This window comes from Macaca mulatta, chromosome 1 (genome assembly GCF_049350105.2).
Source record: "Macaca mulatta isolate MMU2019108-1 chromosome 1, T2T-MMU8v2.0, whole genome shotgun sequence".
Taxonomy (NCBI): Eukaryota; Metazoa; Chordata; class Mammalia; order Primates; family Cercopithecidae; genus Macaca; species Macaca mulatta.
Window position 1 is genome coordinate 227,454,550 of NC_133406.1, and position 24,255 is coordinate 227,478,804.

Consider the following 24,255-nt stretch of genomic DNA (forward strand, 5'->3'; position numbering starts at 1 on the left):
AATAAGGTCTACTTGGTTATATTTTTAAAAGAACTCTACAAAAAAAAAATCATCATCCTCCAATCCAAGTGTTTTTCTTTGGTGTTCAGGTTCAACTAACATTAACTGAGCCAGAGATGTCTATATCAACTAATTTCATATACATTATCTAATTTGTAGTAAAACAAATCTGGTAGGAACTTATCCTCATTTAAAAGTAGGAATAAAGAAAAAAAAGATAATCTCATTTTGGTAAAAAAGTCTTTCAATGAAAGCCTTTTTTAAATAAAGGATTTTATTGACATTGCTACCTAGAAAATACTATACCTTCTTGGTATGTTCAAATTCCAGTTGTTTTTCAGTTACAGAATTAGACACCTGAAGGGTTTGCTGAAGACTGTAAAACTGACATCCTACAAAATTAACTTCCTGGTGACCACAGACAAAAATGAGTCTTCAGTATCAACTACTTCACTGCTCAGATGACTGTAGGAGATCCGAGACTTATTTTAAGAACTATTCTAATACATCATTATATTCTAAAATGTTCTGAAAATACTAGAATAAGGGAAATAAAAGAGAATCTAACAGGTGACAGCACATTTTATTTCAATAAGCACACTTGTCAGAGCACATTTCCCAATACACAAGTGACTTTTATAGAGATCCTAAAACACAAATTTAAAAAATAAATAGCTTGGCCTCTCAAGCCCTTGAAGCCGCACTAACAGAGCCTCTCTTTTAAAATTAGACTGACTAGATTTTATACTACAAGTAGACAAATATTCTGGAAAATCTCCCGACAACAAATGCACAATGAATGTTAACTGGTTCACAGTAGGCACCCAATGAACAGCCACTGGACAAATAATTTATTTTCACTCTTAAATCAGAAGTTCTATCTATGAACCATAGATGTTTAAGAATCCCATATAATCCTATAGGTAACATGAAAAATTTTGTGTACATATGTGCATTTGTGTGTTTTCTGGGGAGATTCTCAAAAGGGTCCACAACACAAAAAAGTGTTAAGTCTCTGGGCTTTGCTAACAGGAAGAAGACTGAATAATCAACCAAGAAACGGGCTCCTGGCCTGATTCCAGGACTAATATTCTAAGAATATTATTTTTAAAAAGGCCTTTATTTTAAAAAGGCTTTCATTGAAACACTTTTTTACCAAAGTGAGATCACCTTTTTTAAATTTATTCCTACTTTTAAATGACAGTAAGTTCCTAATAGATTTGTTAGGAACTTCATGAAGGCACGTAGAACTCAGATTTCTCTCCTGTGGAAAGATCTAGGTCATTTCTAGTATTCCTTTATTCCACAAATAAAAATTTCCGTGAGGTATTACCAGTAGTTTATAACACCACAAACATTTTATGCCCAGCATGGTGTTGAAGAACTTAGGACAGTGCCTGGTACGCGCTAAAAGTTTAATAGGGGTTAAATGAATGAATAAACAAACTCTCAAAGAGAATTTTTTTTTTTGCACCAGACCAAGCTGCCAATCTGAGTACAAGTTAACCTGTTCAAAAAGATCACTTAATTCTCTGTACTTCAATGTCCTCATCTGTCCTGCAGCTCCTGAGAGAAGAGGAATGTAATTGACTCATCTGTTTCTATGACAACCAATTCTACAGCCATCCCACCTTTAATTACTTTGTTCAAAACCTATGCACTGCTATTAACCACTCAGCTTCTCAGCAAACCTGAAACCAGACATCACCACATTCACTCCTACTGCTACTCTTCCCGACACATCAAGACCAAGGCTGAGCAAACTTTCTGTAAAGGGCCACACACAAATATCTGCAGTTTTGCAGGCCATTTGGTCTCCATCACCACTGCTCAATTCTGCAATTATGGGGCAAAAGAAGCCGTACGTAATATTTAGATGAATGACCATAGCTGTGTTCCAATAAAACTTTACTCATGAACTGAAATTTGAATTTTATATAATTTTCATATGTCACAAAACGTTTTTATTTTCCCCAACCATTTAAAAATGTAAAAATCATTCTTAGCTCCAGCGCTGAAATAAACAGGTGGCAGGTTAGATTTCCTTAGTGATCCAAACCTTTTCCCACTGCTAAAAAGCAGCACTGAGAGCTGAAAAGTATTTTCTGAAAAAAGGTTCTGCAGAATCAGCTGGCTGACTTCTCTCTCTTCTTCTTGCTTGCAATTTTAACTTACAAATAATTTGAAATCAGAAGAACTGAGATAGCGAGGACTATAAAACTCACCTGTTAATATTTAATCATAGCAGCGCTGACTGATAAAAAATGTTTACATATCTTTTAAAAATTACATTAAAGTCTTCTCATTACACACAGACAATTTCTCTATCAATCTTAACTGACATGGAATTTTACTTTCTTCCCTCTATCCTCCTGACCTCAAAATTTGTTGCCTGAATGAATAAAATGCAAATATTAATAGAAGCAGTGACCACTGGTCTTCCTCTATAAAAAATGATATTTTTAACTATATAATATTAAAAAGATTAACAATACTGGATTTTAAAAGGCTGGCAAGAAACATATACCCTTGGTGGTTGTATAAATAATTAATAGTACAATCCTTCTGGAGGGAAAACGTTTGGCAAAATTTATAAAAAGTTAAAATGTATATAACTTATTGACAACATTTATACTTCTAGAAATTTAAGAAAACAGACAAGTCAACACATATTTATATACAGTGAGTTTTATACTTTGAAGAATTATTTATAATCATAAAAACATTAAAATAATTTAAACGTCCAACATAAGGCTTGGTTAAATAAATCATGAATGGTATACAATGAAATTCTGGGTAGGCGTAGGAATAATGATGTAAATAATCCAGGTGCAGTGGCTCGCACCTGTAATCCCAGCACTTTGGAAGGCTGAGACGGGCAGATCGCTTGAGCCCATGAGCCCGTGAGTTCAAGACCAGCCTGGGCAATATGGTGAAACTCCATCTCTACCAAAAATACAAAAATTAGCTGAGCATAGTGGCACAGACCTGTCCCAGCTACTCGGGAGGCTGAGACAGGAAGACCACTTGAGCCCAGGAGGCAGAGGATGAGCTGTGAACATGCCACTGCATTTCAGCCTGGGCAACAGAGCAAGACCCTATCTCAAAAAAAAAAAAAAGGAAGGAAGGGAGGGAGGGGAGGGAGGGAAAGAAACAATAACGTAAATAAGTAGTCCACATAGATATGTCCACAAGATACTGAAAGAAAAAAAAGCATTATAAACTGCATGTACTGTTTGATCTCAATTGTAAAAATTTCTACATACGGGTTGTAAATGTACCAGTGTATATGTGAGACTGAAAACAGAGAAGCAGCGAAGCAAGGAGTTAAAAGAACGTTCAGGAAGACATTCACAGTGGTTGCGCCTGGATGGTAGGAGTTTCAATGATTTTTATGTTCTTGTATATATTTTTCTGTATTGTTTCTATTATGTTGCAGTGAGCATGTATTAATTTTAAAATTTAAAAGATTTATTAGAACATATAACTCAAAGAGTGACCGCTAATGTAAACTGTGGACTTTGGGTAATAACGACGTGTCAATGCGAGTTCATAGGCTGACAAAGGCCCCACTCTGCCGCAGGAGGTTGATAGTGGGGAAGGCAGTGCATGTGTGGGGACAGCGGGTATTTGGGAACTATCTGTACTGTTTGCTCAATTTTGCCGTGAACCTAAAACTGCACCAAAAAAAAAAGAAGTGTATTTAAAAAAAAAACAAAGCTTACTAAAATAATTCTTATCCAAGCAATTCTAAAGTTCTGTTAATTAGAAGCAATTTGAGTCCCATAAAAGTACATCTAAAAGGCTTTTATCAGAGGTGGTTTTAAAATACGGCAGATTCCTCGGCGCGGATGGGGAGAGTCAAGAGAACGAAAACACCAAGTCCTGAGCGCCAGCTAGCTGGTGGCTCCCTGCCAGAAACCCATCGAAGAACGCGCTCTCCTTGTGAAAACCTATTTTGTGCATTCACCCTGAGGATACTCTACTGTTCCTCTCCTGTTATTTCTGATTTAACAGAATGTTTTCAGTGAAAGCTTAGAGAACTTAAGACTGGGTTAGATAATCAAGGGCTCAAGGATAGCAATTTAACACTTTGTCTTAGATTAGCTTTAAGATGGAATTCTGGCTGGGGTCTAAGACCCTGCTGCTAAAAGATAAGATGGTCTTAGGGGATTTGATGGAAGAACAAATACCCAAGATGAGATTCTGATGATAAGCCATTCCTGTTACATTAATACAAGGCATTCTGATGCAGGTCTGAGGGTAAGAGCAGAGTTGGAATAAATTAATGAGAAACTACTAAGTCTTACCTCAATGTTCATTTTATTCTTTCTAAGAAATATTTACATTATAATTTATACTTCCTTTGCCATATACACACTTACACATGTATGTCACATCTATTGACTTTTATTTTAACAGAGCAAAAGGCTCACAGGTTTCTATAGCAAATGTATACTTTGTAGTCAGAACTACTTGAATGAGTTTTTTTTAACTGCAGGAAGACAAAAGCCACCCTTGATAAGAACTAGGATTCTTATCAAGGATTTGCAAACTCTAGTAGTACAGTATATAAGAAGTATCTTACATTAACAATGGGATGTTAACAGGTTTATAGAAGAAATTCTAATAAGTCATGGTTCCAAATTCTCAACAACTATCGAGTCATACTATGTATGAATCTCAAAGCAAATGAAGCTTAATTTACAAAAAGGACTATTAATAAATGATACGATATGCCCAACAATATCAAGTTGTTACATGGGATAAAATAGGTACTACTAACTTAAGTTTAATATTGATGGCACTTGTTCAAGATTAGTGTTATAAACACAGCACTAGAGTAAGCAGTTTCTGGTTCCTTGACATTATTCTCACTAAACGTAGTGCTAAACCTGGTGAGCAAATTTGTTACTTTCCCTTGGGAAACATCTAAAATTAAAAATGCAGTTTATTTGGGAGAATAATTTTGTGTCCAAGACATTTTTAATCACGCAGGCATTATCTTAACATTTTTTGGCCAGGCAGCTTTTCTACAAACACAGAACTCTTACACCTCAAAAGTGGTGAAATAACAGAATGCAATGACTCTTGTGGTAAATCCTCATTTCCTAAGACACCCCCCGTTAAGAGTCAGAAGATACATTATAACAAATTCATAAGAAACAAAGAACTCAAAATTATTGGGAGAAACTGTCGGATTTTTTGAGTTGGGAAACAGCTTAGAGCATGAAGAAAAATAGCAGCATACCTCAACCATACAAATGCCACAGAACCTCTTGATGAAAAGTGTCCACACATTTCCTAGCCATATTTTATTTTTAGGCTTTTATATGTTAATGTGTAAAAAACAGATGTGATTCAATTTCAGACAATCTAATAGGAATGCTTTTCCTCACCAGCCAAAAACTTAACTTGTTTTGAAAAGGAGTCACACCATGGAGCTCCTTTAAGAATTCAGGGGGCTTCCAGGGGGCACTGACTTGAACTAAATTCATCACAAATGCTGAATTCCTATGCAATACCCCAGGGAACAACAAAAGCAACAATGACAAATTTGATCTTCACAACTATCCTAGGAGATATCTTTTATCTCTGTTTTTTAAATTGAGGGTTTTCTAGCCCAGAGGTTATATACCCTGCTCCAAGTCACGAAGCTAGAGGTAGGATTTGAACTCAGGCAATGCAATGAAAACCTTAACTGCCTCCCAGTGAGGCAGGGAGAGATGCATTCTAGTTCTGCATCTACAGGCCTCTCGAGTGGAGCCCCACAGAGAAGGAGAGCTCAGCTCTGTCTCCTGACTGCTTCCCCTCTCAAAGGAGCGTGCAGATGCCCTGCTGTCTTCCAGGATTGCTCAGAAAACATGAAATTAATAGATGAAAAACTCCTGAAAAATTACAAGCGCTATATATGAGCCATATGCTAAATATATCCAACTCTGAATCTCCTAGCAACACCGAAATTACTTTCTAAAATATAGAGAAGAACCTAACAGTGCTTTCTTTGCAGCCACCATAGTGTCTTTTATGGGGTTTATCTGGAAGTCTGTGAAGTGACAAACCATCGAACAGGAAGTCAAAGTCTTAGTTGCAAAGCAAAACACCTTGGACACGGCAATATAAAACATGGATTTGACATTTATTGTTGAGGACAGCCAAGCAGTTTCAAAATACAAAAGCATATATAAATAGCAGTCTGTATCCAGGGAAACACATTTTCTCTTTAATAAAAATATTCTTGATTTTAAAGAACACATTAAAATGATTGTTTTAATTTCAAAATGTCAAATTCTGAGAGAACAGAATAATTATTTCATAAAACTCTGAAAAACAAAGAATCAGAATTACTTCTTACCTCCCACATGTATACATTATTCTTAACCTGAGATCTTTTTTTCTTATCACCAACAAATGGCCCAAATTTTTTGCCTTTTAAAATTGGTTTAGTGGCCCAGACACCTAGAAAATAAAATCAGTATTTTTATAATGTATCTGGTTATTTTAAAGATTGAAACCATTAAAATCAATTAAGTTTCACAAAATAGGTAAAAGGCTAGACTGCCTAAATCAAGCTAATGTTAAATAGCCTGAGATCAAGTTAAATTAAGTCAAGTCCTCAATGGGGATTTTTATTTTTCTTCTTTATACTCTTCTGTTCTATAAAGAACCTACATTGTTTTATAATTAGAAAAAAATGTTGTATATATTTTTTACTGTTTTACATGTAACACTACCCATACAGTAGGATCACAAATACTTGAATAACAGTCACAACAACTGAAGAGAAAAAATATTGGAATGGAGTGAAACTACAACTGATTTTTAAACTCCTCTGTCTGCTTGTCTGTAAAGTTCAAATTGTCCCTAATGAACATGACTTGTTCTTTTAAAGGGTTAGAAATATAGTTTTATGAATAAATATTTTTGAAGTTCATTTGCTTAAAGTGGAAAACGCTTTCCTGCCTAACTAAGCTTCCTGAAAACTTAGCTACTGGAATGGCTCACTTTTCAGTTTCTAACAGCCAAAATAGCTGTTCATCCACAGTATTCTTAGGGTTATTTCTATTTACTATGCACTGACCATAACAGAAAGAGATTTAATGAGCAAGCAGGCAGTGAAATGGCAGGAGTCTGGCCCAGCAGTCAACAAACTGGCACACAGCAGCACCTCAGATTGGTTCCCTCACCTTTTGGCTTCAGTTTCCTCATATACGGAATGGGGGGTAAAGGCTGGGCTGGTCCTATCCTGCTAGGATGTACAATTCCCACTTTTCTGTAAGTCTGCTATGAACTGCATTTGACAACAACACTAACAATCAATTAGTTGAGCTATAAAATCAACCACTTTCATTTGAACAATATATTCAAACTGCTCAATGAATAAGTTTCCAATGAGAATTTTTAAAAGCATGTGTTAAAATTTTTTCACACACGTGTACATATAAATTAGAGTATCGGAAGTACATCTAAAAAAAAGAAACAGGGATATAAATATGATGTATTCCAAGACTGTATTTTGACTAAAGTTTTACAATTCACTTCCTTAGCCTTCTGTCTAAAGATTAGGCCACAAAAAGACCAAACACACACAAGCTTGGTTTGTGTTCAAGGAGAAATCCCAGCCAGAAGAATTTAGATACACTCACAGCATGTCATTCATTCAAGTATCTACTGAGGGTCCACAAAGTGTCTGGTACTGGAGGCACAAAGATACATAAGAAATAAAGGCACAAGAAACAACAGGGCCAAGTGTAAAAATAATTACAAAACAATGAAGTGAATATAATGGCACAATCACGCTCATCATGGTGAAATCAGAGAGAAGGGAACAACACATTCTGTGGGGCGAGGTTCAGCAACGAGACTCATAGGAGGAGGACACTTGGGCAAGTAAAGAAGGATGGGACGTGTGTGTGTGTGTGTGTGTGTGTGTGTGTGTGTGTGTGTGTGTGTTTTCCCAGTTTTATTTTTATAACCCATGTCCAACCTGGATTCTTGACTGGAAAATGCATCAACACCATAAAATCTTCTAGGTCAAGGGTAAATCCGCTGCTTTTATGGTGTGCTCCCTACCTGACATGCCCCTGCAGGAAGCCGCACTGCCACCTGCTCTTTACTGCCTGACTTGCTCCGGGACAGGAGGAGTACTCACCAATCCGGGTCTTGTCAACAGCAGAAGGGAAAAGCCTCACTTCCTCCGGAAGTCCTCGCAGCACATGTTCGGGTACCTCAGCCAGGGTCTCGGTGGCCACCGCAGGCTCAGTAGTGTTCTGCAAGTCAAGAAATAGAAGGATCATAGCAAAAGAAAGAAAACCCAAATCGTGGGGTTGGTTTTTTTTCTGGTTCAATAAGCAAATATGCAAAAATGTAATCAAAACCTGAAGCTGGCAAGCCAGACCAAAACGATGATGTCAAGCATTTGAGGAGCTGCTTTGATGCTTGTTTGTAACTGTCCAAAGGAAACCACTGCAGCCTTCAAGCATGTCTGTGTTACTCTATTTTGTTCCAGCCACCTGTGGCCATTTGCAAAACATGATAATCTCTGGCACCATACTGCTTTAAACTCAAATAGAATCTGGCAGCAAAATATAGCATAAGCTTACTTCTAAATCAAAGGCTACCATCAGTACCTTAGCACATTTAAAAAATAAAAACCAACACTGCCCACTTCAATGAATGCTTTCAGCACACACCACAAAGGCTACTGGGGCCCTCCAACCCTGCCCCATCCATGTTGCCCTCCAACAACAACCCCTAACTGGATGGGGCCTGAATATTCCATTCCAGAACACGACAACTTATTGTGGTCCCTCACTGCAAGTGCCACCTCTCCAGGAAACAGTAATTTACCGCTGTTCACCAAGTCACTAAACAGCAAAATCACCAGGATATCACCGAGTTGCTAAGAAACAGAGAATTTTTTTAAATCACTTTTCAAAGTTCATGCTGGAATTCATAATCTTAAGATTACTATTAGGTACGTATGTAAGGAAGGGAGAGATTTGAGCCAACTGGTAGAATATGACTGTTATTTTTTGATAACTTTCAAATCAAAGGAACACCAAGGGTCTAGTAACCGGTACATCATATATCCTACGGAGCTGATGTGCTTATCCAGTCTAACTGATGTGCGTATCACAGCACTGCTAAGAATGATAGGCTTTGTAGTCTGAGTGTGTTTCATTTCACTGCACAGGGAAACATTTCTCCAGAACTTTTAAAGGAACCAACATAAGCAAAAGTAAACCCCCAAACAAAAAAGATCAATTTTTCCGACAACAATGAAGCTCTTGTCGTCCTCAAGAATATATGTACAAAGAAAAGAATATCATCCAAACTGGTAAACTCTCAGCATTTCAATTTTTGGTTTATTAATTATCAACAGTCTACTTCAAGAGAAATAAATCTCACAGTCACAAACATGGTCATCTACTCTCTGGCCTGCTTCAAGCTGGAGAGCCCAAGACAGGGCATCTAGAGACAGGTTCGTCTCTCGTGCAGAGCCGAGCCAAATGAGCCTACATTTCAGACACATAAATGCTTTGTTCCTGCTTGATTTACACCTTTGTCCCAACAATATCCCCGAAACATTTTCAAAACATAAGATAGCCAATTAGCCCCAGAAAATGGTCTTACTGGTACTTCCAATTAGCTAAATTGTGAATAAATTAACTACAGACATTTTTCACTTCTAAATATAGTGTCCCCGTTTTTAAATTCTTAATCTATAAGCTGGATTTTTGGAAACGTGAACAATTTATTTCCAAAGAGGGAAAAGGTATTACATTGGTAGTTGCCATTGGCATCCTAAGCTACATAATGATTATTTCCTAACACTGATAAAGTAAGTGACATTAACAAATATTAGCCAGAGTGATGTCCTATCAGTACTGGCCATTTAGTAAAGTAAAAGGGGGTCTTCTTCTTCCGTCTCAGTTGGGACCCTAGGCAAACACGCAGCACCATTTATTCTCCCCAGAAGCACAGCCGATTTCAAAAGTCACCGTGTCTGCTAACCTAAACGGATACTTCCAGGCACTTTCACAGTGATTCTAATGACAACTTCATATTTACTGAGAACTTCCTTGCTCAAGGCACTGTGCTGTCTTACGTGCTGGGGAGAATTTACTCCAAATAGCCCAAGAAACAGGTGTTATCAGTGTCTCCCCCTCTCCACACAGAGCAGGGAATTAGAGCTTACGGACGTTGCTTAAATGGCTCAAAGCCTGGATCTGAACCCGTATCTGTCCGATCTGAGTGCCTATGGTCAGTCCTAACCATCATGGAGTTTTCACTTAAGATTCTGCTGGAATATCATCTAAGAACCTCTGCCCTAAAACTTCCAGATTTCCATGGAAATGTCAGCAGGAGATGGTGCTTAAGGCAGGAATGGTCATTCCCATAGGAAATGTGTAACTTCAAGTTGGAGATCACGTGTATTAAAATTTCTGAAGCACCCGAGAACATAAAGGACCTCAGCAGAGAGGCCATGGGAAAAAGAAATACCAAAAAATCCTATGCATTTGTTTATCTGTTTTAAGTCAACCCATTATTTTTTGTCTTTTTTTTTCTTTTAAATTACTCTTTTATTCCACCTCTTGTCCCAGTAGACCCATTGGTTTTCCTTTTGGACTCATACACCCAGTAGAGGAAAGCTTTTTCTGTTATTGTCGTATCCTTCACACTACAAAAGGACCGAACTACAAGAGGAGCACCTCAGCTCACAGCAGCACAACCCAGACACTGGGCAGCCCCAGGGCCGGCCCTCCCTTCCACCCACACCCCCACTGGGCTCTCCATGGCCGTGGCTATGGCTGCAAACTGTCTAGAACATTTCTAGAAAATCAATGATTTGAGGAGTAGAAAGTACACTGGACTTCCTGAATAGTCCAGTCTACTAGTAAATAGTCCGGTCTACTAGAAAGTAGGCTGGACTTCCTAAATAGAACCACCCTCTTTTCTTGCTTGGTTCTCCTTCATAGCTCTTACCACAGTTTTAAATGCTTATTTGTATAGCTCTGTGTTTACTGTGTGCCTCCTCTGTGAGACTGCAGTGAAGACAGATGGTATCTATCTTATTCAATGTTGTGTTCCCCCAGCTTAGCAGTAGATTTCAAATGTTTGTTGTCACTTAAATACTTGAATGAGTGCATGGCTCTTTGTAAGCTAACTTAAAGCTTTTTCTAAAAAGGGGGATAGAAATAAATAAAAGAGCAGGGTCATCTATCAGGAAGTATCTTCTCCACATGAGCCTGAATTTCTTGAATTTGAGGTAGGTATTCTTCTGGATCAATATAAGAACCCTTTTTTAGAAAATGTGGTATGCCATTAATTCCAAGCAATCAATATACAAGTAAACCTTAGGAACAAAGGAATGTTTTCAAAAAGTTCTCTCCCCTACATACTCATAAACTGGGATCTCTTCTTGGTATATATCCTGATAGGATTAGATGTAATATTATATCTAAATGGGTTCATCTTGATTCTTACACTAAAGAATCACAATTTGATCCTGGCACTATTTCCCAGATTGATCTTGTCTAAAATAAATTGCACCATCTACTCTATATATTTATTTATATATTTCCGAATCCTGCTATGGGCCAGGCAATGTTCTAGGCAGCACACTTGTCTCAACAAGGCATCACTCTGGTGAGAAATAGAGACAAAATTAAACACATACATACAACGGCTGATGCCCTGTAGAAAACTCAAGCACAAAAAAGGGGACACATGCCTTCTGATCAATGGCGAATAAAAAAAGGAGGGGAATGTCGGGTGCAATGGCTCACGCCTGTGATCCCAACACTTTGGAAGGCCAAGGCAGGCAGATTACCTGAGGTCAGGAGTTCGAGACCAGCCTGGCCAACATGGTGAAACCCTGTCTCTACTAAAAATACAAAAATTAGCTAGGCGTGGTGGTGGGCGCCTGTAATCCCAGCTACTCAGAAGGCTGAGGCAAGAGAACTGCTTGAGCCCGGGAGGCAGAGGTTGCAGTGAGCCGAGATCGTGCCACTGCACTCTAGCCTGGCTGACAGAGCGAGACTGTCTCCAAAAAAAAAAAAAAAAAAGAAAAAAAAAACAGGAAACACAGTCACGGAGTCATGGAATAGGGATGGGGATGCCTTTTCAGACAGACAGGTGAGGCCTCTCCAGAATTAGAAAGGAAATCTGTGACAATATCGGGGAAACATGCCAGGAAAGGAAAACAGCCAGGACCAAATCTCAAATTAAGAGGAAAAGCAGTATCTGGGCAAAAAGACCAATGTGTCCAGAGCAGAGAAGTTGGGAGAAGCAGCTAGAACTGAGGCAGGAGGGGCAGGCAGGGGTAAGGCCTCTGAGAAACACTCATCGCCATTCACTCGTCTACCCATTCACGGAGTAGAAGTCATCAAGCAGAGAGCAGAGAGCAGATCGCAAGCTCTGCAAGGCACCCCAACTGCTGGCGTTCCCAGCACACCCCATCCTTGCTGCCCCTGAATAGAAGTATGTTCCTGTCTTATGGGTTTTTAACACTGATTACTGTGATATGAAAGAAGCTAAAGGACTTCTCTGCTTTCCTGTTAGTTGACCTCAATGAGGACTCATTATTTGACTGCTTAATGAAGTACAGTCTTTAAACATGTATCAGTGAACAGATCTGGAACAATAAGTATTAAATTTAACATGTTAAATTTAAGTCAATTTAATGTCATTTAGTTATTAACTATTAATTGATCTCATTAATCCGATGTTTCCAACTTCCTACCTCAAACTCAAAGAAAGTCACTACTCGCTTCTCTTCCCCCAATTAATCGCCAAAGCCTCCCTCCTTCATTCAGCCCATTCGTCAGACACTAACACATACTCCCTGAGTGTCTGCTCAGAGCTAGCACCATGCTAGGTGGTAAGGATCAAGGACCCCCTCCTCATGAAGTCCACTGGCTAGAGAAAGAACTTCTCTGTTCCTGCTCCCTGAGATAAGAAACCTTAGAGAGATTTTGATTCATGAGGTTTGACCTTGCTAGGGAGCCTCTGAAGGGCCTTTCTACTGCTTTCCTGATACATTTCCTCTGACCCAGGATGACCTTCCCATGCTGGACGGGGTGAGGAGCTTAGGGAGTACAACATGTATTCCATCCTCCGGGCCAAGATCTGTGCTAAGCACTTTACATGCATTACCTCATTTAATCCTCACAACAATAACAATCACAACTAACACAGATGGAGCGTTGGAGATACGTCAGACACAATTCCAAGCACTTATCACCTCACTTAATCTGCACACTACCAATTGCTATAGGTACTTTTATGATCCCCATGTTACAGATGAAACTAAACCTTGCCCATAGTCACAGCCAGCAGGTGGCAGAGCTAGGTAATTTCAATCCAGACAATCTGGCTTCAGGGTCTGGATTCTCAAATACCATGCCACAGAGCAGCCCTGCTGAGTAACTTTCCCAAGCTGCATAGTTTTAAAGTAGTGGAGCCAAGATAAAATCCAGACAGATTCCAGAGTCTACATTCTAACCACCAACCCAGTGGTATCTCATACCTCACAGTCCGTGGACACCTGAGAATTCCCTTTCTGGGGCCCACAAGGTCAGAGCTATTGCTATAACAACACTAAAATGTTGTCTGCCTTTTTCACTCTCAGGTGTGTAGAGTGAAGTTTTCTGGAGGCTATTGTATGTGAAAATGTCATCATTCTGGTGGTTCATGAAATGTGTGATTGCTTAATCTTATGTTTTAACTTTTTCTGATTTACCAATAAGGCCTGTAGTCTAACTAGCATTATTATACCAAATCAATTTCCCAGCTTTCATATTGTCCTAAAGCTTTGTAAGATGTTACTGCTAAAAACAGCTGGGTGAAGAGTACAGAGGACTTGGGCCGGGCGCGGTGGCTCATGCCTGTAATCCCCGCACTTTGGGAGGCCGAGGTGGGCAGATCACTTGAGGTCAGGAGTTCGAGGCCAGCCTGGCCAACATGGTGAAACCCTATCTCTACTAAAAAAACAAAAACTAGCCAAGCGTGGTGGCACATGCCTGTAATCCCAGCTAATCAGGAGGCTGAGGCAGGAGAATCACTTGAACCCGGGAGGCAGAAGTTGCAGTGAGCCGAGGTTATGCCACTGCACTCCGGGGGGATAGAGCAAGACTCCTTCTCAAAAATAAATAAGAGTACACAGGACTCTCTACACTATTCTTACAACTTCATGTGGATCTATAACGATTTCAAAATAATTTATTATAATTTCCAATATGGTAAACATCCATAGATACAACAAACATCATCAAAAAGCTCGAGCTGCTGCTGCACTAAGACCGCCTCCAGTCTTCCATCGTACCTCCCCTCTCAGGGCTGAGAAGCAGAAGATAGGACCGATTCCTAGAGACCAAACCTACAAGAGTGGAGGGAGGCAGTGGGGGCTTAATCCACACATTCATGTCCTACGTTCTCCTCTTCCTGGGTACCTCCCCACTTCCTGAGTACAACTGTTAACATTAAAAACTACAAGAGTTACAACTATAAGCTTTCTCCCCTCTTCCTCCTTGTTCCTTTTTCTCCCTCTATGCCCTGCAATATCTTTTTCTTCCATACTTTGTTATACGTATTTTCCCTCAAAAATAAGCCATGAACTTTGGAAGGTAGAGGCGGGTGGATCACGAGGTCAGGAGATCGAGATCATCCTGGCCAACATGGTGAAACCCCGTCTCTACTAAAAATACAAAAATTAGCTGAGCATGGTGGTGCACGCCTGTAGTCTCAGCTACTCGGGAGGCTGAGGCAGGAGAATCGCTTGAACCCAGGAGGCGGAGGTTGCAGTGAGCCGAGATCGCGCCACTGCACTTCAACCTGGGCGACAGAGCGAGACTGTCTAAAAAATAAAAATAATAATTTTTAAAAAGCCATGAAAATGAATTTCTATAACTTTCTACATCAACGCACATTTGAAAAGAGAGTGAGCAGTGTCAAGTATGCAAAGTTGGGGACAAGACATGGCTGTGACATTTGCTGTCTCCAAACAGGCACAAGAGTCTTTTTCATTTGAAGGGTTTCACTGCTAATTTCTAAAGGAGAAAAAGCAAAATATACCAGAATAAACTGAGATAAGTTGCAATATCTTCAGAGTATTAAACACAACAACTTACTGTGAATGCCCATTTGGGCTCCTGCAGGGAATGGAGGAAAAAGCAGAAGAAAGTTCCAGATGCTTTAAACCCCAGGGTGGTGAAGCTGAGACCCCAGCAAGGTGAGGTTACCAAAAGGGGCCAATTTGCATTTGTATTCCAGGCCTCGGCTCTACCCAGAGTACACTTTGGCCTCCTAGAAGCCAGTCCCCACTATCCTAACCTAGTAGGATTTCCCCTATGGCTCAGTTACAACACTCTCCACAACTTGCAACAGTGTGCCCTGTGTATTGTGAAAGCCCTTTCTGGTTGGCTTAGTTAATCACCTCTCCAGAGAGGCAAATTTAGGGGTGTAGACAGGCAGGCTCTGCTTCACTCACCTCAATAAAACCTGGCACAGAGTACCCAGCTCAGAGCAGTAGTCACTGCAAACAAGCAAACAAATGCCTGGCAATCAACTGCCCAGAGGTCTGGGCACAGAGAGATGGCTGTAAGAGCAGTATGGCCTCAGCTGGCCATGGAGTCCATGGAAGTGGATGAGAGGCCTCCATGGAAAGCAGAGAAGGAGAGACTAGCCAAAAACAACGCCCTCAGAATGCCCTTATCAAAGAATGAAACGGAAGAAAAAGCGCAGCAAATGAGTCCCAGTCCTAGAAGTCATCGCAGAGCCAAAGAGGCACCAAGCGCATAGCATCACCAAAGCCGGGGAAGACTCCGGGACGTGAGGTGGTCAACAGAGCCAAACCCTGCTGCTGATCCTTCAAAATCTGTCACGTCCGATCCCTTTCTCCAGTTCCCATTGCCACTGACATCTTCCAACCTGAAGCTATTCAGGAATCTCCAATCGTCCTGCACATATTGGCAGCAAGTGTCCGTGTGCTGGAGCAGTGCTACCTGGGGAACGCAGCAACCAAGAGAAGGGCAAGTCCTGCCCACCTGCACCCCAAGCTAATGTGGCAGACTAGGGGTGCTCAATGTCTCAGTGACCTAAAGAGTGATGTAAGAGAGATGAGGAGGGGACAGTGCAGTGCTTTAGTTAGGATGGCAGGGGGAGGTCTCTCAGAGATGTCACACAGGGACTTGGACTTGAGAGATGAAAATGAGTCATGTATTAAGAACTGAGGAGTTGAGGAGAGAAGGGCCTTGGGCTGTTCAGGAATAAAAAGAGGCCACTGCGGCTGCACCAAAGTAGAGCCAGGAAAAAAGCAGAGGCGGCCGCCACTGGAACCTGCAAAACCAAGGCAGGAAACAGAGCTGGACTGCATTCAGAAAGCAGTGGGATGACACAAGAGGGTTTGGGCAGGAGAGTGACGAGATGGGGTGAGGCTTTCTGGCTTCTAGTCTACTCTATATTCAACTTCTCTGAACCTTTTGTCTTCTTGAATAAGCAATCTACAAAGCATCTGATTCAAACCGCTTTTTAAACTTTCTAAATAAAATCTAGTAGTTCGTCTGCTGGCTTTAGAGACTGTCAATGTTCAAGAGAAGTAAAGAAAATAAGACACCTGAGGGCTCATCCCCTCCTCTTGTCCAGACGATTCTAATACAGAATAGGAATAGGTGAGAGTGGGGACAGCGAGTCGGTAAGCAGGAGAAGGAGCTTTCTACTGCCTCCCATTGAGGCTGTTACTGATGAGACTGAGTTTCAACTTCTCAAACTATCTTCATCCAAAGCAGCAAACTGTGGGCTACAGCCTTTCATCTCAGATGCGGTTTGTTTGGTCTATCCATGGATTAAAAAAAAAAAAAAAAATCTATTGGAAGAAATCACAGAAAAATCCCCATTTTACTCTTAGAGGTCATCCCTGGCCCCTACAGGCATCTGGGTTCCTGGCACACCCTCTGGCCCCTCCTACCTTCACCATACTAGGTCCCCTTCCTACGCTGGGCCTTTCTCAATTTAGGCTTTCACCTGGCCCTCAATTCTTCTGATGGTCAATATCCTCCACACCCTTCCAGGTCAAGTGCAAATCCCAGCTCCTCCACGAAAGCGTTCCCAACAACGCACGACGACTGCTGGCTTTTCTGATTTCCCAGACAGTGAGCTGCACGTTCTGTAAGGCCTGCGGAGAATGGTCCCGCAGGAAGGAAAACTGCTGGTGAGGAAATCAATCAGGAGCTTTTGTAATAGCCCAGACAAGGGATGGCTGGGTCTGAATTCAAGCAGTAATAGTAATCAAACTATTTTACAGGACAGAATCAGCACGTGGTTACCGGCTGAAAAATAACAGTAATAAATAACAACTTACGGTGTTTCCTATATGTCAGGCACTAGCCTAAGGGCTTTATGTCCAGTAACTCATTTACTATTGACTGCAACCACATGGCACATGGGGTGGGCACCATTACTGTCCCCATTGAACAGATAAGAAAGCGAACACAAATAAGCCGAGGACTTGCCCAAGGTCACACAGCTGGAATGGCATTGCCAGAACTGACCAAGGAGAGTGAGTCAGAGGGTATCAAAGGAGAGGCAGAGAAAAGCAGTCCCACAGCTTCCTTCTCTGCCAAAGTGTTACCATCCTAATGTAAAAGAAAAGGCTTCTTGCCACAAGCTTGTTCCAGTGACTTAAGGAAACGCTATTCAGGTTGTTAATTTTTTTCTGAATTTCAGAAATAATATTTTCATTCAGAAAGACAAGGTCCCAGATTTTCTAAAAATTGCTAATTTACCTAGTAGAATACACGATTCAAAATGAGATTTCAAGTGCCACCATTATTCATTCAGCATGCTAATTTCCGAAATTACACATTTATTAATTGAGGTTTAAGTCAAAACATAGGAACCACCTTACTTAGAAGTCTTTTTTAAAAGTGAAAAAGTCAGATTCATATTTATAATTATCTACAAAAAATATACTTCTATATTAATAATGATAAAACAGTGAAAGTGGTTTCAACTTTTTATATCCTATGTATTTTTAGAATTAGAAAAAAGGGGGAGAAATAACCAAGATGAAAAGATAGAAAGCTATCCCAGGGTTTCGCTCTTTGGAATTAAGATTATGATAGACCTATCTAGATGGTCAGATGGTCTCCCATAAAACAGCTTCTGTAAAGAAATGAACTACTGGCCGGGCGCGGTGGCTCAAACCTGTAATCCCAGCACTTTGGGAGGCCGAGACCGGCGGATCACGAGGTCAGGAGATCGAGACCATCCTGGCTAACATGGTGAAACCCCGTCTCTACTAAAAATACAAAAAAATAAGCCGGGCAAGGTGGCGGCGCCTGTAGTCCCAGCTGCTCGGGAGGCTGAGGCAGGAGAATTGCGCGAACCCGGGAGGCGGAGCTTGCAGTGAGCGGAGATCTGGCCACTGCACTCCAGCCTGGGCGACAGAGCGAGACTCCATCTCAAAAAAAAAAAAAAAAAAAAAAGAAATGAACTACTGATACATGCAACAATATGGCTGAATCTCGGAAACAGTATGCAGACCAAAACAAGACAAACGCCAAAGGGCAAGGGCTGTATGATTCCACTCCCATGAAACCCCAGAGGAGGAAAAACCAGTGTGTAGGAACAGAAAGTCGATCAGTAGTGACCTTGGGCAGGGAAAGACTAACTTCAGAGCAGCAGAAAAGAACTTTTTGGGGTGACGGACATGTCCTATGACTCGACAGCGGTTAAGAGTTACACGGGTGTGAAACTTGTACTATACAGTTAAAGCAGTTACCTTTTACTGTATGCAGATTGTACCTCAGAGTTGATTTTTAAAGTCAAATAACTAAACAGGTCAATAAATCCTAAATTCTCATCTTTAAATCATGTTAAAATGAAACTTTAATGCACCAAGAAAATATTTTCAATTGTGTTCACTTTCTTATCTGTCAAATAGGGAAAGTAATGGTGCCCACCTCATGCAGTTGCAGTCAATAGTAAATGACTTACTGAACTTCTGTAAAGCATTTAGGCTAGTGCCTGACATATAGGAAACACTGTAAGTTAATATTTTTTATTATTATTATTTTCAACCAAGTCCTGGTTCTGCCCTGTAGAATAGTTTCATTATTTGTATTTATAAGAATTTTTTAACTCAACTCTAACAGTCCTCTACTCAAAACCCCCCAAAGTTTCCCCACCTCACTGGCAAAGTCTACTCTGGTCCTTCTGGCGACCCGAGAGCTGAGCCCACACTTCTTTGACCATTTACTCCACCCTCCTCAGGTCTGCTCCAGGTACATGAACCACAGAACCAACCTCCTCCACTCTCCCTGCCCAGCCCTTCTCTCCATACTCTTTAGACAAATGTGGACTGTAATCAGCAAGGTAACTCTGCTCTAGGGCATAACACTGGCATTGGCTGCTGTTACATAAAGCTGCATGCACCATCTCACATGGTCAACACGTACTAATGTTTTTATTTTTAAAAATATATAAGAATAAGCAAATTTTATTGGTGTTTCATTTAAATTTATATAAGTAACTCCTTTTATATGCTTTGCCCAGAGAATTATCAGCAATTATTCTATCAGTTTAATCCATTTAAAGCACCTAGTTTCTTAAATATTGACTTGATCAAAACTAACTGGAAAGTGACAGCAATACGTGATGGAATACATTAGACCCAATTTTCCTTAATATTAAGGATAATTCATAATATATTCATACTAAAATATGTATTATTGCTACAATAGACTAATCATCATCATCAAAGTAATTGTTACAAGCAAAAAACAGCTTAGAATCACACAGTATTAAAATTTCTAAAATTCTATGAACAACCCATTTTTGTATAGATTTGCAAACAAGAATCTAAGCTACTATGCTGGAACAAACAATGCGAAAAAAAAATCAAACAAGCTTCAGTTTACTGAAATGGCATTAAATTATATTTGGTTAAGAAATGAGCAGGACTGCTATAACAATAAACAGATGAAAACACAAACCAAGAAACACTTATACACCACTTTTGAAAAAGAACAGGAGTCAAATTAGCTCTGAAATACAAAAAAGTACCCTCTTTCAAAAAGCTGTCAGGTCCACTAAGTTGTCCAACTGAAGAAACTGTCCTAAAGCCTGGTGCTAATCTCAGTAGTGAACACACATAATCACCACACTCCTGCTCCCTTACAATCCGGTTTCCCTAGCATAGTGGGGAGGATATCCTAGAAATGGAAATCAGCTTGTGTCACTGTCCAGTAGCCCTACAGGCCCTATAAACCTTAGCTCTCACACCAATGTCCTCTTATCCCAGAGCCCCTGATGGGGCCAAGCTCCAGACCATGGCTTGCTCTCTGTTCTGTGAACTACCACGCTCATTTCTACTCCAGGGCCTTTCTACTACTATGGGTTCACTCTGCCTGGAATTTTCTTTTTCCAGATCTTCATATGTCTATGTGGCTCCCGGTTATTAGCTAAGTTTCAGTTCTACTAGCAATCACCTCCACAGAATAGTCTTCTCTGACCATGTAATCCAAAGACCACCTTTCACCTCCAGCCATCATCCTTTATAACAAGATCTTGTTTAATTGTCTTCACAGCACTGTTCACTATCTGAAATTACCTTGCTTGTCTTCCTGCTTTTTTAACCGTCTCCCTCTTGGAGTATGTTACTGGCAGAGCCCTTGCCCACCTAGTTCACTGCAGAACCTATAACATACTGGGGTACAGTCTGTGCCTGATGAAAGAGGGAAGGAATGAATGAATGTTAGGGACAACTGAGATAATGGACCCATTCCCGAGATAAAGCCATTCCTAGATAAGTCTAGGAAAATAAGAAGGAAAACAGTGGAACATCTCAAAAGTTAAGTATCAGGATGGGTGTGCAATTGAAGCAAGTAGGATACCGATGATCTGAGAATGCTGCCTCAATAGTTAGTGCTGAAAATACTGGCAGGCTGTGGACTCTATTGCTTCTTCTAAAGGAATCAATAACAAACAATATGATATGCCCATGACGAGGATCCCGCAGTCCCTGAAACTCAACTGTCAGGCATATATAAACAAATTATTCTATGCTATTGTCTTCAAGACCATACACATCATAAGAAACAGAACTGACAACTAAAATCCATCAAAGCAATGCTGATCCGTTCCCAGAGAATAACCTAACCCTAAAATAACCGTCAGGATTGTATGTATAAGTATTTATAAGTCAATCTTGTTCAAGTTCAAACTTTTTTATATCTGAATTTTGTTGTGTGGTTATTTCTCAGTTTTTCAAGCACTTACTGCTCATTTTCACTGTCTGAAAATGAGAGCAATAAATACGAGAAGGGAAAACTGTAAATTATCCTGAAATAAGTCTTAATCCTTAAAAATTACTGGGGTGATTGTTGAAAAACACTGATAGATTTCATGCCATAACAATAAGGTCTAAACAGCATATAACTAATATTCTTCTAATGAAAATACAACAAAAGATGCTAAAAATTTTTCTCATAAAAAGTGGGCAATTTTTATAATACAAGTAAAAGTTTCATTACTACCAGACCATTTAAATTACACCCAAATCAGAAATGTGTTAACCATTAGAAACATAAGAGGACACTTTTCCACTGATACTTGGCATTTAGGATCAAAGGCAGTCTTCTGCAGATCTGATATTAAAACTTGTCAAAAATCAAATTGTAAAAGAGCCCAAAAAAAAAAAAAAAAGAAGTAGTTATTGCTACCACTTTTTGACTGGCATGCAGACTTTTTTAAACACAAGTTTGATATAATTGAAATATAAAGCAAAAGTTTGAAGTGTCAAGTCTAATACACTAGAAATATTACAAGCCTAATACTGTACAAGAATTAAGGCATAATTAATCATAAGGTTAAAGGTGTAGACACATCAAATAAATGATTCTGAATAGCAATGCAACAAGAACAGTATCAACATTTAGATTCCACTTTGGAAGAACTCACAACCATTCTAGCACTGGATCAAGATTCCTCCAACAAAACAGTTCCTAGACGATAGAAAACTGAGCTCCTTTGAGTGACCAGGTTCATATTAAGAATCAATCTTAAAATAGGAAAATAAATGAAATCTATGAAATATATATGAGCATAACTTTGATGGACGATGACTGTGAAATCCACTTTGTTCTCTTTTCCCTCCCCCACCTCACCATTTCAAAAATAATTTGCCTTCAAAAGCATGTCAATAAATCTGCAAGTTTTAAAATAATAGAAAGCATGTGCCCCATGTGTTGGCCAGATTCATTTTTTATGATATACGTCCTCTGCATTAAAATAAACATTTCTGATAAAGAAAGTAATGAAAAGAAATCAAAAGGATCCATTTCAAAAATTTCACATCTCTCAATGCAACACAGGACTGAATTTATTAAACTTGGCCCCGCTAATTAAATTGAACTTGTGATCTCTAGTTAGAATCACCTGTAAATGATAAAAAGGTGTCCGAAGTTTCAGTTGATGAGGGATACAAAATGTTCTCAAGTCTGAGAGTTTTAAGTTAAGGACTTAAAAAAAAAATTACATACTTCATATTTTTGGTTTTGTCCTTCTTATTTTAAAAATAAGTGCTTATGAAGATTTTAAAAAGAGAACATTTCTGACACCCACGAATTTCTATAACTACAAGTGAGATGATATTGAAACCAGAAAATAAGAATCCTACTCTAGAATATATTATTAGATCCACATAACTGGTTCTACTTATCAGAACACCCTTGAGGAGGCTATGAAAATATCCATAGCAGAATAATTTAATCACCAGGTAATCCCACATCTCCTGTAAAGAGAAACACATCTTACATTTCAATATCTGCCCTCTTGTTTTTATTCTGAGAACAGGTTTTTCAAGGACAAAATGCTTAAAGTTTCTTCTTTGAACATTTGCGGTCTCTATAAATAACTTTTAATCCTCTCTTTTCAACCAACAGATAATCACGAAATAAAAAATGCCAAAAATGAAAGCTTAATAAGCTTCAAAACAAACACACACAAAAAACTCACACTAGAGTGTGGAAAGGGAGAATTCAAAAAGAAAGTCTTAATGAAAATCCCTAAGAATGAGTCCTCTACTCAGGGAACCACAGAAACGCCAACCCACGCCCCAACAACGCACATTCCATCCACTGCACGAACAAATGCACAGTATGAACGCAATGAACTAATTAATGGTATTAAGAAACAAAAATGAGAATCCAAGAGAAATGAATGTGTGTGCTACTATCTTGTAAAAATCAAGAGCTGGTCTAACATCTAGGTCATGTATTTGTATAAATTCTGATTTTTAAACTCACCTGATTCATTTTCAATTCCTGTTGTGTTCTGTAAAGATACACACAACAAAGAAACTTCTTTGATTACATGAACCCTAAAAAGAAAAACAGACAATTGTAATATGTACCTGCCTACAAATTTACAGGGATTTAAAACCACATACAGAACTGTAGAGTTTGCTCAAAGGGCTATTTATAAAGCAACTCTATGCCAAATCAACTTCAATCTATGCTGAGAGCTTCCTTGTCAGATTTATTATCTCCAGTAAAATAGATTTCTTACTCCTCTTTACTAGGGCTTCACTGTACTCTACAACTGAAAGCAGACTCATTAGGATGACATCAAATCTTTACTTTGGAACTGCATCATTCCTACGAAGAAATAAATTAGCTTTGTTAATAGAAATACAAAGCATTATTGAGTACCTTATTATGCAATATAAGTGTCCTTCTTTTTCTTTTACCAATACTGTGTTGAATGTAAACACCATTAGACCCCATTACATTATTCTGTTTTTCAAGTTCCTGAATTAGAAAGGTGAATTTACTAACATTGGCCACCGGGAGGTCTCTCTGAGGAAAAGAACAAAAAACTGGCAGTAAAATGCAAATGTTTTAATAAAAGATGTTTGGAAACAGCTACATTGTCCCTTTAAAAACCCGTGTTCAATGTATTCATAGTACAGTAAATTAAGAAGACAAAATTATTTCTTGTAAGTGCATATGACATGTTTGTTTCTAAATAATAATCTCTGAAAATGGTCCTTTCTGCAATGTATGCCTTAAGAGTCATATGATGTAATTCAAAATATATTAAATCACGACACTTTAAGTAGAACTTCCACTGTAAGGTTCTAAACATTTCCCACAAGTTTATATACATACACCATTAGGCATAATTCTCCTATTTCTTTATGTACTTGTTTATAACTTATCTTTCCTTCCTTGACTCACAAGCCTCTGCTTA

At 39.3% G+C, this 24,255-nt stretch overlaps 1 protein-coding gene across 3 annotated transcripts in view; it reads right to left on the reverse strand.

Annotated features, from left to right (window-relative positions):
• PRDM2 (PR/SET domain 2) overlaps positions 1-24,255 on the reverse strand; it is a 128,272-nt gene that overhangs the window by 89,942 nt on the left and 14,075 nt on the right. For all 3 annotated transcript variants that reach the window (XM_015114972.3, XM_015114644.3, XM_015114702.3), the window contains exons 2-4: positions 23,310-23,383; positions 8,153-8,270; positions 6,356-6,459 (exon numbers count right to left, since the gene is read on the reverse strand). In XM_015114972.3, coding sequence (XP_014970458.2) covers positions 6,356-6,459; positions 8,153-8,270; positions 23,310-23,318 — 231 coding nt within the window. In that variant the 5' untranslated portion in view covers positions 23,319-23,383. The remainder of the gene's footprint in view (positions 1-6,355; positions 6,460-8,152; positions 8,271-23,309; positions 23,384-24,255) is intronic.